A 24953-nucleotide genomic window follows, 5' to 3' on the forward strand; every position below is an offset into this window, starting at 1 on the left:
CTTCCCTTTATTTTTTACGATTTCCATTTTATATTGAATAGTTTCCCTTTATTTTTTACAATGTCACTTACGGTTTGGTCATCAACATTATAATGGTTAATTAGAGATTTAACGGATACACCGCTTTCAAACTTTTCAATAACTTCAAGTTTTTGTTTTATTGAAAGCACAACTCTTGTGATTTCTTAACAAAAAAAAAAAAGAATTTCCAACATTCCTGACATAAATAATGAAACAAAATTTGTCCTTTTGCGGTGCGACGAAACACAACAATCGACACGACTTACTAAAACAAACTAAACATTTGCATTAAGACACGACTTACTAAACTTCTTGTCACTTATTTACAACTTGCAAAACATCTGTTTATACCTATTCCAGTTATTACCTGAATTTTATGATTTCTGGTTGATTTTTCTTTTTAATTTGGAGTCTTGAAGTGTCCTGGTTAATCTGATCCCGGTAAATTGAGAGTCTGCTGTATAAATATATATATATATATATATATATATATTATTCTTTTGTATTATAATTCTTTTGTATTATCATTCTATTGTTTCTTAATCTGTCTTTTGTGCATCGTTAATGCCATTGTTATTGCCATGTTGGCCAATTGAACATTATACGTGCCAGTGTATATACGTTTACAATAGTTCGATTTTCTTAAGTACTGGTGTTTTATACATATAGGTATTGGCGTTAATACAATACTGGTCTTTAAGTTAGCCTAGTCTCGGTTATCTTAAATTCACATGGCCTATACATTTAGGAACTTATTGCGTATTGCTAAAGAAATTTTCATGATAATTACTGATGAAAATTTTTTTTTTTATGTATCTGTAGCAATAGGTAATCATCAATACTATTTTATAACTATATAATAATATTTATACAATTTATACATTTTTGCTTTACATCACGTGGCCGTCAATCCCCTACTTCATCGGGGGCTTTGAGTGGATTAACAGCCCATTCGATGTAATGCTTTTATACTCACCCGTTTCTGTTTGTATCTATCACAGCTTTGCTATTTTATTTAATTCTGGATACTAAGGACTTATGTTTATATTAATTTTCTTAATTATTGTTAGCTAAACTAGTATTAATTATGAATTAGTTAATTTTTTACAATCTCTTCAGCAACTGTGATAGAATACACAAAGCCCAACGGGTAAGCATTTTATATTGTTATACTACAACTACTTACTTAAATGTGGTCCAGTGGAGGTCGTGGAGTCGAAAAGGGAATTTCCCGCTTTTAATTTGGTTTTATGTATGGTAATTTTTATGGCGCAGTCGCATTAGCATTTCACTGTGTGCTGATGTTGCATTGGCCGAAGTCCCCGATTTTCAAGCCAATGCCTATTATGGTGGTTTGTTGTTGGTTCGATGAAATTCTGTTAAATTTCTGTAGTTTTGTGTTAACTTGTGGTTAAAATTCCTGTATTTACATGTGTATTTACATTTGTTTTATGCCTTACCTCGGACTGTGCCGGTACCACTTTTCCAAGGCGTAACAGCACGTGTATGTCCAGAGGCAAAGCTATATATACAGCCTCTTACTATGGGGTTTTTTTTTTTTTTTTTGTTGGGGGGGGGGTTCAATTTTGGCAAAGGTTGTAGTGCAGTCAGGCGACGAGCCTCGTCTGAGTGCAATAAACCTTATAATCTTGGGGATACTCTTTTGAGTAATTACTATTTTATTTTTAGATGGTTTTTGATGAAAGTATGCGGGTCTACATTGGGGTGGTGTTTTCTGATATTAGCGTATATGGCAGTTTTTATATGATATTTACTGTATTGTTTGGGAATTTTATTTATATCCAGTGTTCTGATGAGTTTTTGTATTGCTATCTTTCCGCTATTTATATTGCTGCATATTTTTAATAGTCTGTTTGTTTGGTTTCTTATGGTATTCCCGTGTATATGTTTAGCTATGTTACTATCCCAGTGTGTAAGTTTTATTGTTTCGAAATTAAAATGGTCTCTTTTGTCATAGTGTTGTGTACATATTTTGTCTGTGTTGATGGCAATTTCGCTGTCTAGGTAGACAGCTTTTTGGTTATTATCTGGATTTGTGCATTCAATTTTTAGGTCTGTTGGGTAAGTGTTCTTTGCTACGTTTATAAAGTTGTCGTGGTTGATCACGAGTACGTCATCTATGTATCTGTAGAATTTTATTTTGTTGGTAATGTTACTTTCATAATAGTGCAGGTAGAGGTTAGCCATGGCACATGAACTGCTGGAGCCCATAGCTATCCCCCTGCTTTGTATATATGTTCTGCCCCCCATTAGAATGTAATTGCCTTTAACACTGATTTTTGTGAGGTCATTCCAGTATTGTTTTTTGCATTGCAGTATGTTTTGATGTTTTTGGTAGTATATCTGTAGTACTTCTATTAGGTTGTCGTGTGCTATACTTGTGAAGAGGTTTTTGAAGTCATATGTGTTTATACTTTTTATATGATTGCTTTGTTTTTTTAGGTCGTCCAAATATTCTTTGTTGTTGGTGATAATTCTGGTGTTTTCGATTTCTTTGGTGATGCTTTTTAATTTGTCTTCCATAATCTTACTAGTATACTTGATGTAGCTATTTTTGCCTGAAGTGATGAATCGTTTTCCCGTAGGTATCTTGTGATATTTTGGAATCCAGTAAATGTAGGGGTATTGCATCCTGTCTATTTTAATTTTTAGTTTTTTATGCATGGCCAAAATTTTTTTGCTGATGCTGTTTGGATTGGCGTCTATGTACTTGTATGTTTCATTGTCATGCAATTCTTCTTTAATGGCTTCTATGTAGAATTTCTTGCAAATGATACTGAAATTATTGTTTGCTTTGTCGGTTCTAGTGATAACGAATTTGTTTTGTATTTCTTTAATTTTATTGTTGATGGTTTTTAAATTTAAGTGTTTGTTATTTTTATTATGTTTTTGTAGTGTTATGTTTTCCCTGAAGCATTCTAATATGTTTTCCGTATTGGCGTTTATCCAACATTGGAATGATTCTATGGGTTCTTTGGTATATTTGTATCTAATAAAAATTAGATACAAATACACCAAACCCATAGGACTAACCATCTGCAATTACAAAAACACCATTAATAAAATGAATGAAGAAGAACAACCATGTCACTGCCAGGAAAGTAGATATAAAAATTTCATCAATACACATTACAATCATATAGTAACAGGAGACCTCAATATCATCGAAGACAAAACACTAAGAGAAACAATGAAAAAGGGTACAAAATTCAGACCCAACACCCCAATTAGGTTGGATTATATAAAAAAATCAATATGCACAGATCTGTTACAATTTGCATTCAAAGCAGTACACAAAAACAATGAACCCATAGAATCATTCCAATGTTGGATAAACGCCAATACGGAAAACATATTAGAATGCTTCAGGGAAAACATAACACTACAAAAACATAATAAAAATAACAAACACTTAAATTTAAAAACCATCAACAATAAAATTAAAGAAATACAAAACAAATTCGTTATCACTAGAACCGACAAAGCAAACAATAATTTCAGTATCATTTGCAAGAAATTCTACATAGAAGCCATTAAAGAAGAATTGCATGACAATGAAACATACAAGTACATAGACGCCAATCCAAACAGCATCAGCAAAAAAATTTTGGCCATGCATAAAAAACTAAAAATTAAAATAGACAGGATGCAATACCCCTACATTTACTGGATTCCAAAATATCACAAGATACCTACGGGAAAACGATTCATCACTTCAGGCAAAAATAGCTACATCAAGTATACTAGTAAGATTATGGAAGACAAATTAAAAAGCATCACCAAAGAAATCGAAAACACCAGAATTATCACCAACAACAAAGAATATTTGGACGACCTAAAAAAACAAAGCAATCATATAAAAAGTATAAACACATATGACTTCAAAAACCTCTTCACAAGTATAGCACACGACAACCTAATAGAAGTACTACAGATATACTACCAAAAACATCAAAACATACTGCAATGCAAAAAACAATACTGGAATGACCTCACAAAAATCAGTGTTAAAGGCAATTACATTCTAATGGGGGGCAGAACATATATACAAAGCAGGGGGATAGCTATGGGCTCCAGCAGTTCATGTGCCATGGCTAACCTCTACCTGCACTATTATGAAAGTAACATTACCAACAAAATAAAATTCTACAGATACATAGATGACGTACTCGTGATCAACCACGACAACTTTATAAACGTAGCAAAGAACACTTACCCAACAGACCTAAAAATTGAATGCACAAATCCAGATAATAACCAAAAAGCTGTCTACCTAGACAGCGAAATTGCCATCAACACAGACAAAATATGTACACAACACTATGACAAAAGAGACCATTTTAATTTCGAAACAATAAAACTTACACACTGGGATAGTAACATAGCTAAACATATACACGGGAATACCATAAGAAACCAAACAAACAGACTATTAAAAATATGCAGCAATATAAATAGCGGAAAGATAGCAATACAAAAACTCATCAGAACACTGGATATAAATAAAATTCCCAAACAATACAGTAAATATCATATAAAAACTGCCATATACGCTAATATCAGAAAACACCACCCCAATGTAGACCCGCATACTTTCATCAAAAACCATCTAAAAATAAAATAGTAATTACTCAAAAGAGTATCCCCAAGATTATAAGGTTTATTGCACTCAGACGAGGCTCGTCGCCTGACTGCACTACAACCTTTGCCAAAATTGAACCCCCCCCCAACAAAAAAAAAAAAAAAACCCCATAGTAAGAGGCTGTATATATAGCTTTGCCTCTGGACATACACGTGCTGTTACGCCTTGGAAAAGTGGTACCGGCACAGTCCGAGGTAAGGCATAAAACAAATGTAAATACACATGTAAATACAGGAATTTTAACCACAAGTTAACACAAAACTACAGAAATTTAACAGAATTTCATCGAACCAACAACAAACCACCATAATAGGCATTAGCTTGAAAATCGGGGACTTCGGCCAATGCGACATCAGCACACAGTGAAATGCTAATGCGACTGCGCCATAAAAATTACCATACATAAAACCAAATTAAAAGCGGGAAATTCACTTTTCGACTCCACGACCTCCACTGGACCACATTTAAGTAAGTAGTTGTAGTATAACAATATAAAATGCTTACCCGTTGGGCTTTGTGTATTCTATCACAGTTGCTGAAGAGATTGTAAAAAATTAACTAATTCATAATTAATACTAGTTTAGCTAACAATAATTAAGAAAATTAATATAAACATAAGTCCTTAGTATCCAGAATTAAATAAAATAGCAAAGCTGTGATAGATACAAACAGAAACGGGTGAGTATAAAAGCATTACATCGAATGGGCTGTTAATCCACTCAAAGCCCCCGATGAAGTAGGGGATTGACGGCCACGTGATGTAAAGCAAAAATGTATAAATTGTATAAATATTATTATATAGTTATAAAATAGTATTGATGATTACCTATTGCTACAGATACATAAAAAAAAAAAAAAAATTTTCATCAGTAATTATCATGAAAATTTCTTTAGCAGTACGCAATAAGTTCCTAAATGTATAGGCCATGTGAATTTAAGATAACCGAGACTAGGCTAACTTAAAGACCAGTATTGTATTAACGCCAATACCTATATGTATAAAACACCAGTACTTAAGAAAATCGAACTATTGTAAACGTATATATATGTATATCTGTGCATAAATTTTTAAAATTTTCATAGGGTAATAGTATGTTATATGGATTCAGTATATACACACACATATGCTTATTCTTAGCTGCATATTGATAGAGGAATTTTTAATTAAAGCTATTTAGTACCAATTATATCACTCTCCTCTGATTTAGGTAATATTATTTTCATTAAACTTGTTAATTAGTTATATACTAACCATAATTTAATTTAAAACAAGGGAGCAATATGGCCTTAGTTGCTAATGCTCCTAAAAACCAAATAACAAACAACAACAACAATTTAAAACAATAGCATTTTATATTGATTACTATTCATTAAATATATATATATATATATATGTTCTAGTAAAATAATAAGAGGAGTTTACCTCAATATAGTACGTAGAACACTTCCGTATGATACCCTCCAGAAATTAAAACGGAAAAAACGAAAAAATCGACAACTTACTGGTACATTAAAGTAAATATAAATAATCTATTTAACACAATTCAAAATCAATTTAAAACAATTAAAAATCAAATTAATGCAATTAAAAGAATCTAACGAAAATATTCCAAACGATTTTCCTTCCTGAAGCTGACAATGCTTTTCGACCGTATGTCGTGATCACAGGAATGAAAATTACCGAATCGGGTTAAACCTGCAACTTAAATAGTGATTATATGTCTTCGCGCGCATACGCGTAAAGGTCCATGCATCGGAGATCAAATATGGCCGCCGAACATTAACAGAATTCTCGTGTAATTTAATTTCAACGGTTTCTGCAATTAATAGTCACGTATAATTATGTTGAACGTTAAGTATTTTGGCCTCGTTAAATAAAAAAGTATGTTTTTCGTTAATGGCATGAAAAGCTAATTCTGGCGCTGCTGAAAGAGAAGCACGAACTGAGGCTTCGTGTTGATGTACACGAATATTAAGAGAAAACCGCGTCGAACCTTGGTAAAACGAGTCGCAATCACCGCAAGAAATGTTGTATACCAGATTATTAATTTGTGTTGCGAACGCGGAAAGAACCAAGCGATTGTTCAGTATAGTGTGTAACTTCCGTATGGGCCTAGCTATAATTTTAAATTCGGTATCTTTAAAGAATCTGTTAAGCTGTTTGTGCCACTGTTCAACGTATGGGACAGAAATAAAGTATTTTTTGATATTACTATTGTTGATTGGTGTAGTATTTTGTATCCTATCCTTAGCTTGTACCCTAATTTGATTTATTGTGGTAATGGAATAACCCCTGTTTAAGAATCTGCTAGTTAATATTTGTATTTCTGTGTCGAAAGCAGAATGTGTCGTTGAATATTTATAGGTATTTAGAAATTGATTAAAGATAATCGATCTTTTGTAGGTGAACGGGTGAAAGCTATTATAATGTAGAAGCATACCGGTGTTTGTGGGTTTTCGATAGATGCTAAATTGTATTTTATTCGAGTCCCAGGTAAGCGTGAAATTTAGAAAGTTTAATGACTTTGTATCCGTATCTTCCCTTTCCAATGTAAATTTGAGTCTAGAATGAATATTATTAAACGAATGTAAAATGTCTTGGATGGTACTACTATTGGTAATAACTAGAACATTGTCTAAATACCTCCCATAGTATGTGATACGGGTACGAAAAGGTGTCAAACGTATCTGCTCAATCGTTGAGAGATAGATCTCTGACATTAAGCCACTCAGGCTCAAACCCATTGGTAATCCAAAAATTTGTTTGTACACCTTGTCTTGAAAGGTGATGTAGTTAGCCTCAACTAACAGTTTAATTAAGTGAAAAATTTCCTTAATGGGCAGCTTCGTATAATTAATCAGTGTCGAGTTTTTATTTAACATATCCCAAATAATATCTAATGTGTATTCAACGTTTACATTCGTATTACATGACATACGGTCGAAAAGCATTAGCAGCTTCAGGAAGGAAAATCGTTTTGAATATTTTTGTTAGATTCTTTTAATTGCATTAATTTGATTTTGAATTGTGTTAAATTGATTATTTATATTTTACTATAATGTACCGGTAAGTTGTTGATTTTTTTCGTTTTAATTTCTGGAGGGTATCATACGGAAGTGTTCTACGTACTATATTGAGGGAAACTCCTCTTATTATTTTACTAATATTATTATCAACGTAGAACATATTGAGTATTACAGCTCTGATTCATACTATCTAATTAATTTTTAAACTCTTATTGACTATTTCATTCACTTCCTGTCTCTCCAGTAGTATACAATCGATACACACAATTATGGGAGTTTTTTGAATGGCTTGGTACAAAATTACATTAAATCTACACTAGGTACTCGGCCCAAAGTTACCATATTTCTTTTCTAAAATATTGCCTTCAAAACAACATCGTTCCAAAGTTTGCCAGGGTGAATTTAAATCAAAAAATTTCAGGCATAAAACAACTAACACTGGCGACATCGCGTAATATTGTTAAGCTTGCCTTAAAATCTCAATATTCGAATAAACAAAAATAACTTTCCCAGGTTAGGAAGCTTCGCGATAAATTAAAAAATTATCTACATCCAAACGATTGGTCTGTATTGAACACCTCCATAGATTTGCAACGGAAAGCACAGGCCTCAGAAATAAAAAACAGACACGTTAATAAGTTGCAAACATTATCGAATATTTCAAGACACGTTCATGCGAATTCTAACACATTGTCGCGGGCTTGCGACCAAGTTCATACGAGTTGGGTGACATCCCCCCCCCACAGACACATAACGTACTACCACAGGATATGTCGGCTAGTTCACAAACACCCCCTCACCCAGTATCCAACGAACCGACATATCAACAGGTTACAAATCTTTCCTTGTGTACACTATTGCAGGACCAGATTTCACTTTTATCCAAAGGATTAAATTACAATTTACCACCTCGAAAACTGCCTAAAAAGCAATGCGTAATTGATATTGAATTTGGACTTCGTAATGTTCCACAAAAAGATGTATTTATTCAACAAGTTAACCAAGTAGTGAATAACATAAAAGAAACGCGACTTCCTAAATTGAATACACATGACAGTTCAGCTTTACGAGAACTTCAGGAAAATAAGGACATTATACAGAGGGCAGATAAAGGAGATACAGTGGTAATACTAGATAAACATGATTATATTAATAAGTTAGAGATTCAGTTGTGTCTGATACCTCCACTTATCGTGAAGTAGACCCGGCACTGTTTACCAATTTGGTAAATCAATACAATAAAACGTTAACCACGTATCGTAAAAATGACTACATTACTATGGTTCAGTTGAAGGAATTGAAATCCAGAACATACAATATTCCTGCACTTTTCGGTCAGGTAAAATTACACAAGACTGGATTTCCTATTCGACCTATTGTTTCCTACAGGAACTTGGCAATTTCAGCATTAGCCACACATGTATATAACATTATAAAACCTTTTAGACAGGTTATACAATTTGGGATTAAGAACTACGATACATTATTTAATAATCTTAAAGACTTTAGACTCGGTGACAATGACAATTTATTCTCACTGGATGTTACCTTATTATATACGAATGTAAACGTTGAATACACATTAGATATTATTTGGGATATGTTAAATAAAAACTTGACACTGATTAATTATATGAAGCTGCCTAAAAAGGAAATTTTTCACTTAATTAAACTGTTAGTTGAGGCTAACTACATCACCTTTCGAGACAAGGTGTACAAACAAATTTTTGGATTACCAATGGGTTTGAGCCCGAGTGGCTTAATGTCAGAGATCTATCTCTCAACGATTGAGCAGATACATTTGACACCTTTTCATCCCCGTATCACATACTATGGGAGGTATTTAGACGATGTTCTAGTTATTACTGATAGTAGTACCATCCAAGACATTTTACATTCGTTTAATAATATTCATTCTAAACTCAAATTTACATTGGAAAGGGAAGATACGGATACAAAGTCATTAAACTTTCTAAATTTCACGCTTACCTGGGACTCGAATAAAATACAATTTAGCATCTATCGAAAACCCACAAACACCTGTATGCTTCTACATTATAATAGCTTTCACCCGTTCACCTACAAAAGATCGATTATCTTTAATCAATTTCTAAATGCCTATAAATATTCAACGACGGATTCTGCTTTGGACTCAGAAATACAAATATTAACATATTAACTAGCAGATTCTTAAACAGGGGTTATTCCATTACCACAATAAATCGAATTAGGGTACAAGCTAAGGATAGGATACAAAATACTACACCAATCAACAATAGTAATATCAAAAAATACTTTTTCTGTCCCATATGTTGAACAGTGGCACAAACAGCTTAAGAAATTCTTTAAAGATACCGAATTTAAAATTATAGCTAGGCCTATACGGAAGTTACACACTATACTGAACAATCGCTCGGTTCTTTCCGCGTTCGCAACACAAATTAATAATCTGGTATACAACATTTCTTGCGGTGATTGCGACTCGTCTTATCAAGGTTCAACGCGGTTTTCTCTTAATATTCGTGTAAATCAACACGAAGCCTCAGTTCATGCTTCTCGTTCAGCAGCGTCAGAATTAGCCTTTCATGCCATTAACGAAAAACATACTTTTTTATTTAACGAGGCCAAAATACTTAACGTTCAACGTAATTATACGCGACTATTAATTGCAGAAACCGTTGAAATTAAATTACACGAGAATTATGTTAATGTTCTGCAGCCATATTTGATCTCCAATGCGTGGACCTTTACGCACATGCACGAAGACATATAATCACTATTTAAGTTGCAGGTTTAACCCGATTCGGTAATTTTCATTCCTGTGATCACGACATACGGTCGAAAAGCATTGTCAGCTTCAGAAAGGAAAATCGTTTTGAATATTTTTGTTAGATTCTTTTAATTGCGTTAATTTGATTTTTAATTGTTTTAAATTGATTTTGAATTGTGTTAAATTGATTATTTATATTTTACTTTAATGTACCGGTAAGTTGTTGATTTTTTTTCGTTTTTTCCGTTTTAATTTCTGGAGGGTATCATACGGAAGTGTTCTACGTACTATATTGAGGTAAACTCCTCTTGTTATTTTACTAATATTATTATCAACGTAGAACATATTGAGTATTACAGCTCTGATTCATACTATCTAATATATGTCCTAGATATGATAGAATATGTAGTAGAGTAAAAATTTCCTAGATATGATAGAATATGGTAGAGTAAAAATTTATCGGATTGGCAATGAGGTAGCCGGTTGAGTGAGATTAGGTGCAATATGTGAAAGACCTGTGCGTCAAAAACGCCAAAGTAACGTGCAAAGGCCCAATGCCGGTACAGTGGCAAAAACCTAGAAGTACAATATGTAATATAAAGTGAGAGTAAAACAAAATGAGATAAAACGTAAAGCAAAAAGACAAAAAAAGGTAGTAGTGGTAGTAGCATGAATGGAAATATGATAGAATAGAAATGGAAATATGATCGATCCTAGTTTTGGCGGGCAGTTGACAACAGAAACAGATAGCCACATTAATTATGGGCTGATATATTGAAAGGGTTAGCCCTAAAAAAAGTCCCTTTCAATATACTAACCCATAATTAACACATTTTATAACTTTTATAATAATTTTGCCTTATTATTTTATTTTATATATTTTTGCTCCATCATATTTCCATTTATGCTACTACCACTACTACCGTTTTTCGCCTTTTTGCTTTACGTTTTCTCATTTTGTTTTACTCTCACTTTATATTACATATTGTACTTCTAGGTTTTTGCCACTGTGCTGGCTTTGGGCCTTTGCACGTTACTTGGGCGTTTTTGACGCACAGGTCTTTCGCAGACTGCACCTAATCTCACTCAACCAGCTACCTCATTGCCAATCCGATAAATTTTTACTCTACCATATTCTATCATAACCCACCATTTATAGACACCCTATGTGTGTGTTGTGTGTGTGCGTATATATATATATATATATATATATATATATATATATATATATATATTTTTTTTTTTTTTTTTTAGGTTATGATACTAAGAAATCATGGTGTAGTTATTTGTGGAGAGTCACTAGAAGAGGCTTTCTTCCTGTTATCAAACTTTGTTATTGCATGTGAAGCTCAGGTAATGTTCAATTGCTATCAGATGTTCATTTATGTGCAAGATTATCAAAACTGAATTCACAAATCATAGGCTGTAGAGTGAAGTCTTAATGAATAAATTTAGAGCAGCTTTAAATTTAAATTCTGTTTTTACGTGTAATTTCTTTTCAGCAATGAAAGTTCTTATTCTTCAAGATTATTTGGTTGCAATGTGCAGTTTTCTTTCAGAGAAACTCAGGGAAAAGTGAACAGGTTATCTTTTTAGTTGCTTCTCACTGTACTCTCCTGCTACTTGGGGACACTTAGCTCATCAATGAGAAGAGAGTACTTTTACTAATTCCCATTGTATGTAATTCTTTGAAGTAGGTGAATAGTCACTTGATGATATCAGCTGGAGTTCATCACACGGGAACTTTCGGCAACTAAGATGAATTATTGAGTGTTCTGAAACAGGCTATTCAGAGTGGAGCAATACGGCTGATTCAAAATCCTGTTCTTGACAGCCCTGATGGTCATATTGGCTGACTGAGTACATGAATAGTTGTACAGTAATCTCGGCCACCATTCAAGTCTGATTTGCTCTGGAGCCATATAGCAAGGCACTATAGTGTAATCACCAGCACTAATTATGATTTCACATTCAAAAATTTCTACAACTTTCCTGTCTCAGGATAACTTTTGCTGTCAGTTTTCTTGCAACATATTATATTATGTTAGATTTCTTTGGAATTGTAAATAGCACTACTGCACTGTGCCTGTCCAATTCACATGATGTATTCATGTTTCATTGTGTCAACCTATTTCAACGTATTTCAGAAACCATCCACTTACCTCTGAATACATGGTCACACATGTCTGTTTTTGACCAAATAGTGGTTGCTTGATATCCAACGTGTACCTACTTTTTGAATTTAAGATGGAGTGGATGATGTTCTTTAAATTGCAACCATTGATGTTTATTGCAACAGCAATACCACATGCATTAATTTGATAGCTAGACGTAATTCGGCATCCTAACATTCAGTTCATTAACATAATTTGATTGCATATTTGTTCAAATTGATTCACTACATTTTTGAAACTCTCTGCACTGGAATGAATTTTGTACTGTTATGTTATATTTTGTGAAATTTAGCTGTTTATTTATTTTTTGCTTTTGTTTATTTTTTCATCAGTAGCTTGGTAATTCCTGTAGGTTTCACTGTGTGATGGCAACCTTGATTTATCCATACCTCTTTGTGCTGGTCCCACTTTCCAATGTGATTAGACTATGCTTTTTTGTAAGTGATCTGAAAACAGAAATTTTGAAAAAATTTTTGATTTTTATTATTTAAAATGAGTTCCAAAATTCCTTGTACCTGGCAGTTCTACCTCCGCTCCGTATAGTTGGGCCAGACAGTCAGGAAGTTATTCTGGTTGGCAAAATATGCAGTGTGCAAAACTTGTGATTAGTGTAGAGAAAGGAACGGGTTGAAAAATTTGTTCTGTATTTGATATTTTAACTTGAAATTTTCATTATGTTTATTAAACCGTTTGGCACCTCTAAGCGTTTGTGTTCTTTTTCTAAATAGAAAATTTATACAGTTCATAGCAGTTAGCTTTTGCAGAGAATTATAAGGTATTGTTTTGCAAATATTTGTAAACTGCACATTTGTATAATAGCATTTAGTAACACATGTTGTTCACTTTAATTGTTTATATTTTTGAAATGCTTATGCATATTAGATGAAAAGATTCTGCATCTTCCCATGTTACAGAAGATACAGATCAGGATTATGCTCATTTTAAGCTCTTCTCAGGAAAGGGTGGCCTTCAGGCTAACATCAGAGCTTTGATAATAGATATTGAAAGTGACTTAGGTAAAGTTTTATATGGTCAGAGTTAAGACATTGAAAGCAAAGATCTACAGAGAGCAAACAATTGAAGGAAATGAAAATGCTTGTGATGGAATTAGAACAAAAGCTGACGATATATAAATATCAAGAAATGACAAAGAGGAGGAGGAGTTGTCTGATGTATTTTGATGATCTTCTTATAGGAAGACATGAAATAGGATAAATGGAACAGTACAAAGATTTATGAAAGATTCATAATGAAGAGGTGGAACCAGTTCAGAAACTGTATTCTTAATTGTTTATTGCCAACCAGAAGGTACAAACCAAATCAGAAGAGCGGAACTTGTCTTGCTAAGCAGCCATTGTAACAGTGTGTGATGTGCAATAATAGCTAAGCCAAAACCATACACATCATTAGTTTAGTCCCTTTAATCAGGCTGAAAAGAGAAACAAAATTAATCAAGCTTAGAAAGGCTATTCTCATCAGTAAAACAAACAGTCATTTTCATTACAACTGGAAAAGTTACAAAGAATCTTTCTCTCCCCTTTTTCTAGATGGATGTCATTATCAATGTAAGAACAAACAAAACTATATAACAGTATTATTTTGACTTAGAACATCCTGTACTATAACTTTTTCAATTCCTACTATTAGTTCACACTCTCCCTATATATATATTTATATATCTTGTTCAAATTTTCAATCGTTAATAAAATACTTTTTATTCATCCACCCAAGTTCAAATAAATTTTTTTAAACTTGTAGTGGATGACACTTGATGTTAATACAGTTTTTTCAAATATTAATTAAATTTAATTAATTAATTTTAGTTTTATATGGGAGAAAAAAATTTCTCTTATATAAGATATTTAGCAGGATATAAATTTAGGAATAAATACCATCAGTGGCGAAGCGTGTAGATCGCTGGAAAAAAATTTCTTTTTCAGATTCTTTTTTTCATTCTGGGTTCTAGTCTGAGTCATGGAGGGAACAAAATGGAAAATGAAACATGTGAATAAAAATAATAGTCCAACACCATATATAGAAAGGAAAATGGAAAATTGCAAGGAAATTTGCTTTCTATTTTGCCACTTAATATTGTGATTCTGTCATAGTATATACATATTTATATATTAATTGTAATTATTTAATAAAAAGTAACTAAAATAAAATTTTTCTTTGTTGACCTAAGTAGGAATTGACTTTAAAAAAAATTTTTTTATATTACTTGTTTTATTAGAACATTAGTGTCTCAGCTTGGAAAAAGACAAGCTCTAATAGGCATTATCTTCAATAACCAGCAAGTTGCTAAACTAGAACTTTCTTGCAACTGTCAGAACTTAAGAACAAAACTTTAAATCTCTTCAAAGATTCGTGTGTGCATGAAATACTTTATGAATTATATTTTGCTTTTATAAAACAATATAACTCACAACTATGATCTTCATCAAGTATCTAACGCATATAATTCCAACTTCACTCTACATTTAATTGTAACAGTAAATTATAAGTACAAGTTTGTGCAAATGCAGCATATCAGTACACAACAATTCTAAAAAAAAGCTAAAAACAGCTTTGTTTTAATTAAAACAGTTATACTTCATAACTGTTTTGTCGTCACTGCATCACCACTTCTTCGGTGTGTGGGTAGGGTACTTTACCCACCGTTTACTTACCGTTTCAGGGCTATCTGGCCCCTTTTCGGTGGGTGTGTGGGTAGGGTACCTTACCCACCCACCGAAAAAGGGCCAGATAGCCCTGAAACGGTGCTGTCTGAGTGGTGGTGGTGGTGGTATCTGCCAGGAATAAGTAACGATAGTTTTCTCCATTGATGAAGCATTACTTATTAGAAGTAGTGCAATATCATGGCAACTTGTTGTGAAGGTATTCACAATATGAGATATAATTAAAACCATGCTGTTTTTAGCTCTTTTTAGAATTGCTGTGTTCTGATATGCTGCATTTGTGCAAACTTGTACGTTGTCTGATTCTTTGGCAGCCTGAGGCTTAAGCCCTTAAAGTGCTTTAGTAAATAAGTTTAACAGCTTAATCTGAAAAGAGTTTTCACATTTAAAGTTTTTTTTGTCTCCATATATTCTGTTCTGTTATTTTTTTTTTATTTTTATTTTTTCTTTAGGAGCATTAACAACTAAGGCCATATTGCTCTGGGATATGCGGTGGTCATTCCCTGACCTTTCCGCATCCTCCGTATTTGGTGGCGATGGGCTCGAATCCCGGTCTAAATCAAGAAGCGTGTGCTATGCACTGCAGCTCCTTCACACCTGGCTACGGAGGCACCCATTCTGTTCTGTGTATCCGCATGTGATTGCACTGTTGCATCAGCAGTGATCATATGTTTTTCTCTCTTGGCAATTGCTTTAGTGCCATGTGCTCATTTTAATGGTTAGCTACTAGCTAAGAGAACATGCTTTCTTTAAGCTTATAAATGGCATTTTTTTTCTTATAATAATCACAAAATAATAGAAATTTTTTTTTTTTTTAAATGTGTAAGCGCGGCTTAACGAGTAGTTATATTTACATAATATATGACATGGATGGAGATAGCTTCGGTGAGTCATAGGATAAAATTTTATTGCAGGTATTGAAGGGACACACAAGATATCGGTGTTTGGAAATTGTCTTCGAACTCTAAGAGTGACATATATAGACCATAGCCTCATAGGCTTACCATAGAGGATTTTCTCTTGTGAAAATTCCCATAGACTTTACATTGTCCCATTGAAATAACATTATGCAAAATGGAGACTTGTTATCTTATTGCCATGGAAATTTACTGGCTTTGGGGTAGCCCCCTTTTAGGGTTTGGTTATTTTGGTTTTTGTTTTTTTTTTTTTAGGAGCATTAGCAACTAAGGCCATATTGCTCCGGGGATATGCGGTGGTCATTCCCTGACCTTTCCGCATCCTCCTTATTTGGTGGTTATGGGCTCGAACCCCGGTCTAATCAAGAAGCGTGTGCTATGCACTGCTGCTCCTGGCTACGGAGGTGCCCCCTTTAGGGAGAAGCCATTAAATATTTATATGTCACTATGTACTGGGAATATATCAGTCTTTATTAGTTAGACTTCACATTTACATTTCGGAAAAAGTCCCATAGGTTAACATGGGGCTAGTTTTGGGCTACTTTTAAAGAAACTGAAAGTGGCTATAACTCTTAATTTTTGGATTTGAGCATCTTACTTTGGAGGAAAAGAATCTACTTGAAATTACTATTTTTGTAAATAGTAATTTCTGGAGTTATTTCGTGGTTTAGACCTTCTATGACAACTTCTTATCTGCTAACAGGGCATGAATCCCTCCAGGCTAAGTTATTTGAGTGTGGCCTGGAGCCTGATCCGTACTGCACATGTGGGGAATATGAAACGTGTACTTCTGAACTGTCCATTGTACTCTCAACTTAGAACGGATTTAATGTCTGTGGTTACAAACTTATTGGAGAACAATGTAAATATCCTAGTTGAAGACCATAATAACTTTACTGCTCTGCAAACCTTCTCAAGATCAGTTTTCATATTGAGGACTCAGCTAAGACCTTCAGCTTCTTCTGGGAATTGACTTCACAAATGGCCAAAAGACAAAAGGTTTAAGTGTAAACAGAAGATTTAAGTTAATTGTTATTGTGTTGACTATATGGATTGCTATTGTGTTGATTTATGTTAATTAATGTTGCATTGATTTTGGCCAACTGTTATCGACAAGATTTATGTCAATTGTTATTGTAAAGATGTATGTTATATTGTTTTCTTGGTTCTCAGTAATTCAGAGACTGAGCATTTTTAAAAAAAAAAGTATTGTATACATCTGTTTAATAGAATAATTGGTGGGTGTAAGTGAGGATAATTTGTCGAAGTTCTCCACTAGTAATTCATTTGTTGACACCCACTGGTATTGCACTACATCCGGTGGGTGTGGTACTTGTGCATTCGGCACAAATACATAACGTCAACCCGGGCCTAGAGAAGGGCAATAGCTATCTTATATTGGCAGTGGTAAAATACCTCGCACATGTTTTTAAGCTAGATTTGTTGAGGTTCTACGCCAAAACAGATGAACTAGGTGGAGGTGGGCTTTTGCCTAGGAGCCACCCTTGACTCTGGGATACATGTACGAAGTGCACCAGGAGGTATAATATAATGTCCTATATATGTGTAACGAGAATGTTAATGTATATAAAATTGTATACATATCTTTTTGTAAATATTTTTTATATATATATATATATATATATATATATATATATAGTGTAATAATTGTGTGTGTACAAATAAATGGAAAATGGAAAAATGTATACAGTATAAAAATAAATGAAAAATGGAACAATGTATCATAATAAATGGAACATAAATGTTACCATTTATTATGATTTAATTATAATAATTTGTCTATATGTTGAATTTTCTAACTGGAATTTTACTTAAAAATAACACTGGTTTATAGTGTATCTGGGATTTGAGTAAAAGTATGTGGCAGTTATTTATGCATGTTTACTGATTACTAAACCGAAGTCCATTTGTTTCTATCACCTAAAGATTTTTCACAATTCATTAACAAAATATTACCTAGGTATTATACACAAATGTGTACATAACTATAGTTTCTGCAATGGTTTGCAAGTCTTATACCCCTATATTCGTAATCAGTATTTGTGCATGTTTAACCTGTAACTACACACTGCAAGTAGCCCCACCTTGACCCAGGAAGGTAGATGACCCCCCATCCCACTCTTACGACCCATCTGTCATTCCCAGAATTTTATTTTCCGAGTGGAGTCTGGGAGACTCCTGTGTGTAGTTATGGGTTAAACTTGCTCACTTGTTTGTGCAGTCATGCACTGACTTGTTTATACAGTCCACTCAATCACAGAGCCTATATAAGTGGCACATCCCTTATGCGGTCACAGCACTCCTGTAAAAACCATCATGAGCTCTCGTTGTGTGTTAGTTTTCTTTTAGTATGGCGACCAGAAAGTGTATAAACAGTCCCGACATATTTTGTCACATATGTGATTGTTTTGTTCCTGTAAAGCAGAGGTGATATTACCGATTTTTTAAAAAAAATCGTAGCATGCATAAAGTATGCCATACATGTGTCAAACATCTTAGAAAATGGAGTCAAGGAAATAAGGTGTGCTTGCCATTTGCTAGTCCTATGGTGTGGTGCGAGCCAGTAAGCCATGCCAAATGTTACTTTTGTGTATGTGACGTTAAAGGTTACAATTCAAAGGTTACAATTCAAAAAATAAAAAGGACATCAAATATCCAGATCTACCGTCAGCCATAAGACCGGTTCCACATGGACCTGATCTGCCTGTAAAACCTCCACCAGAAACTTTGGAGTCCACATCTTCTTCCATCGAAGCAGAAGCTAAAGAGGTTTGTGAAGAGGAATGTTATCAACCATAAAATATTTTAACACCACAGCAATTCACGCAAGTTGAACTGAACGGTTTAGTAAGGGACTTAGGTCTTCCAAAGTATGCTGCTGAAATTCTGGGATCCAGACTTCAAGCGAAGAACTTACTTGCTCCAGGTAGATCATTTTCTTGGTACAGAAATTGTGAAAGGGAGTTTATACAGTATTTTTCACAAGAAGGTCCTCTTGTATATTGCAGTGATATCACTGGTTTAATAAGTGCCTTAGGAGCTCCATCATACGTTCTTAGTGAATGGAGACTATAGACTCCTCTAAGGCTAGTTTAAAAGGTGTTCTCTTGTATAATGGAGATAAGTACACATCTGTGCCAGTTGCTCATTCAGTCTACTTAAAAGAAACTTATGACAATCTAAAGTTTCTTCTGGAGAAAATTAAATATCAAGATCACGAATGGCAACTATGTGGAGACTTAAAAGTGTTATGTATGTTGTTGGGCAATTGGGTGGGTAATTAAAATGCCATGCTTTATTTGTGAATGGGATAGCAGAGCTAAAGTGCTGCATTAGACAAAGAAGCAATGGTCTCGGAGTTACAATCTTACACCCGGGGTCAAAAAAATATTGTGCCCGAAAGTTTGAAGCCAGATAAAATACTTTTACCTCCACTGCATATCAAGTTAGGCATAATGAAGCAATTCGTTAAAGCATTGAATAAGGATGGCAACTGCTTTAAGTACCTTTGCAGTAAATTTCCCAGTTTATCTGACTTAAAACTTAAGGAGGGTAATTTCATTGGTCCCCAAATTAGAAAATTTGTTTAAGGCGGTCAGTTTGAAACTACTATGACTGATGTTGAAAGGAAAGCCTGGATTGCTTTTGAAAGTGTAATGGAAAACTTTCTAGAAAATCACAAATCACAGGATTATGAGAAAATTGTTCAAAATGTGCTTGAAAAGCTTCACAGTTTAGGTTGCAATATGAGCATCAAAATTCACTTTTTGCATGTCCATCTTGATTTTTTCCCCAAAAAGTCTTGCACAGATGAGTGAAGAACAAGGGGATTGATTCCATCAGGACATAAAGGAATTGGAGTAGAGGTACCAGGGAAGGTGGAATGCAAGTATGATGGCAGACTACTGCTGGTGTTTAAAAAGAGAGAAACTTGGCACTGTACATAAAATAAAAACAATTAAACATTCTTTTCAAACAAAGAGACAGTCTGATTAATGAAAGTTTCAGAATTTTGATTAATACTTGTTAGTATTAATGTATTTTTTGATATATGAAAATGTAATCCTATCAATTTGTCATTACTAAATACAATAAAGTTATATACTTTCGTAAAATACAATACTCTTATATTTCTTAAATTGTGATGTATCTGGATGTGATAGAAAAAAATCTAAGTCATATTTGAAATCACAGCAACATATTTCAGCAGTAGGACCTATTGAAATTCAAACCCCAGTGAACAAACTTAAATTAGTAAACTAGTGTAATTGGTTATTGTTATCTTTTTTCTAAAATTAGTAGTGCAGTTCTTGTTTATGTTTATCTGATAAAAGTTGGTGAATTTGTTCTTTATTTGGCCAAAAGTTGACTTCTGCTGATAATAATTTAATAATAACCATTATATATATACAAAAACCCCCGCTATTCGCGGTCGCTGATTTAATATAAAATGAAACCTTAAAAAATGTGAATTTTAAAGCTCCGTGAACATTTTCCGCCATAAAAAAACATGGGCGTGGCTAAAATTATCTTTCCCGGTCAAAACAGCACTCAGTGGGTGGGGGAGAGGGGTGGCAAAATCGCGAGTGTGGATGTTTCTTGCTAATCTTTGTTCAGTGTGTGTTATGCACTTGTCATGGAAGGTTTCGTCATTTGCTTTTAATTTATACGCTTATAAATTGAATAAATTTATCAATTTATAAATTGATATGCTTACAAAAGTGATAAATCAACTTTTTGCGGTGTAAAACAGACTTTTTCGAGCGTGTTAACCGAAGAAAGTGACTTAATTGTGGACAAGTTCTTTTTAACCTGTACAAAAATATGGCTACGAATAACAAGGGAAATGTGAAAAGATCAAAGAAGGTGATGACATTAGTGAATAAAATTGAGTTATTGGACAAAATTTCTAATGGTGAAAGTGTCTCCTCAGTGGCAAAACATAAAATCAGTGAGTCAACGGTACGATCAATCAAAAAGTCCTCCGTAGTGTCCGTGAAAACGCATTAATTGCTTCAAAAATTTGCTCTGTAACTTGTGACGTTAAATTAGAAAAAATGGAAAAAGCTTTAAATCTGTGGATAGACCGAACTCAAAATAAAATTCCGTTAAGTTCACTCATTATTCGTGAAAAGGCAAAACTCCTTTATCAACACTTTAGCGAAACTGGTGATAGCACTGGCGGGATAAATTTTTTAGCTAGCAAAGGCGCTGGTTTGAAAGATTTGTTTGAAATTTCTAATAAATATTACATTTAATATTAAATTGTTTCTTATTTTCATTTCGATGCCATATGCTTGCATTTCACTATGTACTGTCTATGTACATAGTCATATTATTAAGGTACGTATAATACATACATAGACAAAATTTTAGACTAGTTTTTCTTATATATTTCATACTTCAGAACAGGAGCCATAACTCAGTATTCGTGTTTTCGTTATTCGCGGCATTTCACAGGAACGTAACCCCTGCGAATAGCGGGGGTTTACTGTATACAGTAAACCTCCGCTATTTGCGGTATCTGTATTCGCGATCGCCGATTTAATATAAAATGAAACCTAAAAAAATGTGAATTTTAATGCACCGTGAATATTTTCCGTCATAAAAAAACATGGGCGTGGCTAAAATTATCTTTCCCGGTCAAATCAGCGCTCAGTGGGTGAGGGAAGAGGGGTGACAAAATCGCGAGCGTGGATGTTTCTCGCTAATCCTTGTTCGGTATGTGTTATGCGCTTGTCATGGAAGGTTTCGTCGTTTGCTTTTAATTTATATGCTTATAAATTGAATAAATTTATCAATTTATAAATTGATATCTTAAAAAATGATAAATCTACCGTTTTGCAGTGTAAAACAGACTTTTTCGAGTGTGTTAACGGAACAAAGTGACTTTATTGTGGACAAGTTCTTTCTAACCCCTACAAAAATATGGCTACGAATAACAAGAGAAATGTGATAATATCAAAGAAGGTGATGACGTTAGCGAATAAAATTGAGTTATTAGATAAAATTTCTAATGGTGAAAGTGTCTCAGTGGCAAAACATTATAAAATCAATGAGTCAACGGATCAATCAAAAAATCGGAAGAAAAAATCCGCCGTAGTGTCCGTGAAAACACGCTAATTGCTTCAAAAATTTGCTCTGTAACTCGTGATGTTAAATTAGAAAAAATGGAAAAGGCTTTAAATCTGTGGATAGAAGACCGAACTCAAAATAAAATTCCGTTAAGTTCACACATCATTCGTGAAAAGGCAAAACTCCTTTATCAACACTTTAGCGAAACTGGTGATAGCACAGGCGGGATAAGTTTTTTTGCTAGCAAAGGTGCTGGTTTGAGAGATTTGTTTGAAATTTCTAATAAATATTACATTTAATATTAAATTGTTTCTTATTTTCATTTCGATGCCATATGCTTACATTTCACTATGTACTGTCTATGTACATAGTCATATTATGAAGGTACATATAATACATACATAGGCAAAATTTTAGACTAGTTTTTCTTATATATTTCATACTTTGGAACGGAACCCCTTTATTACTATGGGAGCCATAACTCAGTATTCGCGTTTTCGGTATTCGCGACATTTCTCAGGAACGTAACCCCCGCGAATAGCGGGGGTTTACTGTATATATATATATATATATATATTGATTATTATTATATATGTTATTGTATTGATGTAAGAATGATTGAATTCTGCCATTATTGCTATTGTATCTATATAAGATTGATACAAACTCTAATTAGTATTTTCTGTATAAATCTGTAGTAGTATAGTTAACATTATTATTTTTATTAACTCCATAACTATAAATTTATAGTAATACAAATAGTATTTTATAATTTAACTGTATAACATGGTATTAAATGTAATGTAATGTAGTGCAATTTAAAATACTTTTGGATAACCGACAATGTAGAATATTGGTTATCTAAACTAATTGGGACCAGGGTTGGTTTGGTTAATCGAATAGTTTGGATAATCAAACATACATGAGAATACCCAGTTTATGCGAAACAAAGTGTAATTAGACCTACAATTAAATTATTGTACGCAAGGTTATTACTACTGTATTTGGAAATATGAAGTATTAAAAAAAATAAATGATTTAGGAAATGGTTTGTATATAATAACCAAAACGTTTTGAAGAAACACTGTATATTATATTTATTTTGAAGTTACTTAATTGCTTTACATGGTTTCAACTATAAATCACACCTTTTTTTTTTTACATAAACAGAAATAAACAAACACAAGTAATTACATGCAAATAAGAGTTATAATGAATCTTGGGAAGGTTTACTTTTTAAAATATGTTACCTTGAATTTTTCTTTGAACCATACGAGGCCGACCAGGCTAGCCGAGTGGGTAAAGTACCTGCCCGGCAACCCAAAGGTCGCGGGTTCATTCTCGCCTCGGGCTTGGATCAAAGTACTGCAAAAACCTTGGGAGGTGCAATATGGCCACAGAAGCCGATGCGCCAACAACTACCAAATCAAAAAAAAAAAAAAAAAAAAAAAAAGAACCATACGAGAACAACACATCGAGGTCTCTCATCCTCTTTAATAGCAGTATTTCTGTAGAACTGCATTCAGACCGTTGCTCATGCCATTGCAGTTTCTAGTGCAGTGAAGTCCTCCGCATGAGTGGGCCATCTTCGTCATCATCAGAATTACTTTGATAAAAGTCAGCACGTTCATCCTGGACTAATGTAACAATTTCTTGTTCAGTTAAAATATGATAACCAGGATGAGCATTGTTGTTTAACCATGCCTCTGCATCATCTTGCCCACACTCAGAAAACCTGGGAATTCCTTGAAATTAAGTTACAATCTCACCTACATTTTCATTCAAATTTTGCATATGTGACCGTCTCTTCGCAGAGCAAACAAGGGTAATCCTTTTTTAGATTACCCTCAGACAACATGTTCCAGGCATCTGCTGACATAGCAACAATCCTTAATGTTGGGTTTTTTTGAAAACTCAACCACGCTCTCCTCATCTCCGTCTGGTAGCAGCAAGCGATACAAGACTTGTTTATTTTACATCCTTTTTTAGTTTTTTTATAACACCTTGATCTATTGGCTGCAGCAGGGCTGTAACATTTGGTGGTAAAAACCTGACAATGAAGTTCTTGTCAATTGAATTCAATTTTTCAAGAGGAGGGTGGGATAGCGCATTATTGATAATAAGCAAACTTTACCAGCTTTACCGTCACTTTCTGGATGCCTCTTTGCTTGGAATAAAATCTTGGCCAAACCAATCCAAAAAATGTTGGAATTCATCTAAGCATTTTTCTGTGCTTTATATACTGTTAGGCACATTGCACCTTTAAAGCATCTTGGATTTTTCGATTTCCCAATCACCAACAATGGTTAAACATGCTGTTCACTTGCATTTCAATATACCATAACTGTAACACACTTTTTATTACCTTTTAAACCAGGAGCAGCCATTTCGCATTCGGATGCAAGTGATTTACGAGGGAGCGACTTCCAACCAAGACCAGTTTCATCTGCATTGTAAACGTCATCCTTGGAAAAACCTTCTTCCTCCACCATTTTCAGAAAAGACTCTTTAAAAGCTTCTGCTCCTGGGACATCACTTGATAAAGCTACTCCTTGAATTTCAAGCTCCCTTATACCATGGAGAGATTTGAAATTTTTCATCTATCCC

The 24953-nt window shown here is 33.7% G+C and overlaps 1 protein-coding gene across 7 annotated transcripts in view; it reads left to right on the forward strand.

Annotated features, from left to right (window-relative positions):
• LOC150078374 (protein hu-li tai shao-like) overlaps positions 1-24953 on the forward strand; it is a 459870-nt gene that overhangs the window by 81923 nt on the left and 352994 nt on the right. For all 7 annotated transcript variants that reach the window (XM_090385317.1, XM_090385315.1, XM_090385320.1 and 4 more), the window contains exon 6: positions 11736-11834. In XM_090385317.1, coding sequence (XP_090241443.1) covers positions 11736-11834 — 99 coding nt within the window. The remainder of the gene's footprint in view (positions 1-11735; positions 11835-24953) is intronic.

The sequence above is a fragment of the Mastigoproctus giganteus genome, chromosome 11 (genome assembly GCF_048544385.1).
Source record: "Mastigoproctus giganteus isolate SK-2022 chromosome 11, ASM4854438v1, whole genome shotgun sequence".
Classification (NCBI taxonomy): domain Eukaryota; kingdom Metazoa; phylum Arthropoda; class Arachnida; order Uropygi; family Thelyphonidae; genus Mastigoproctus; species Mastigoproctus giganteus.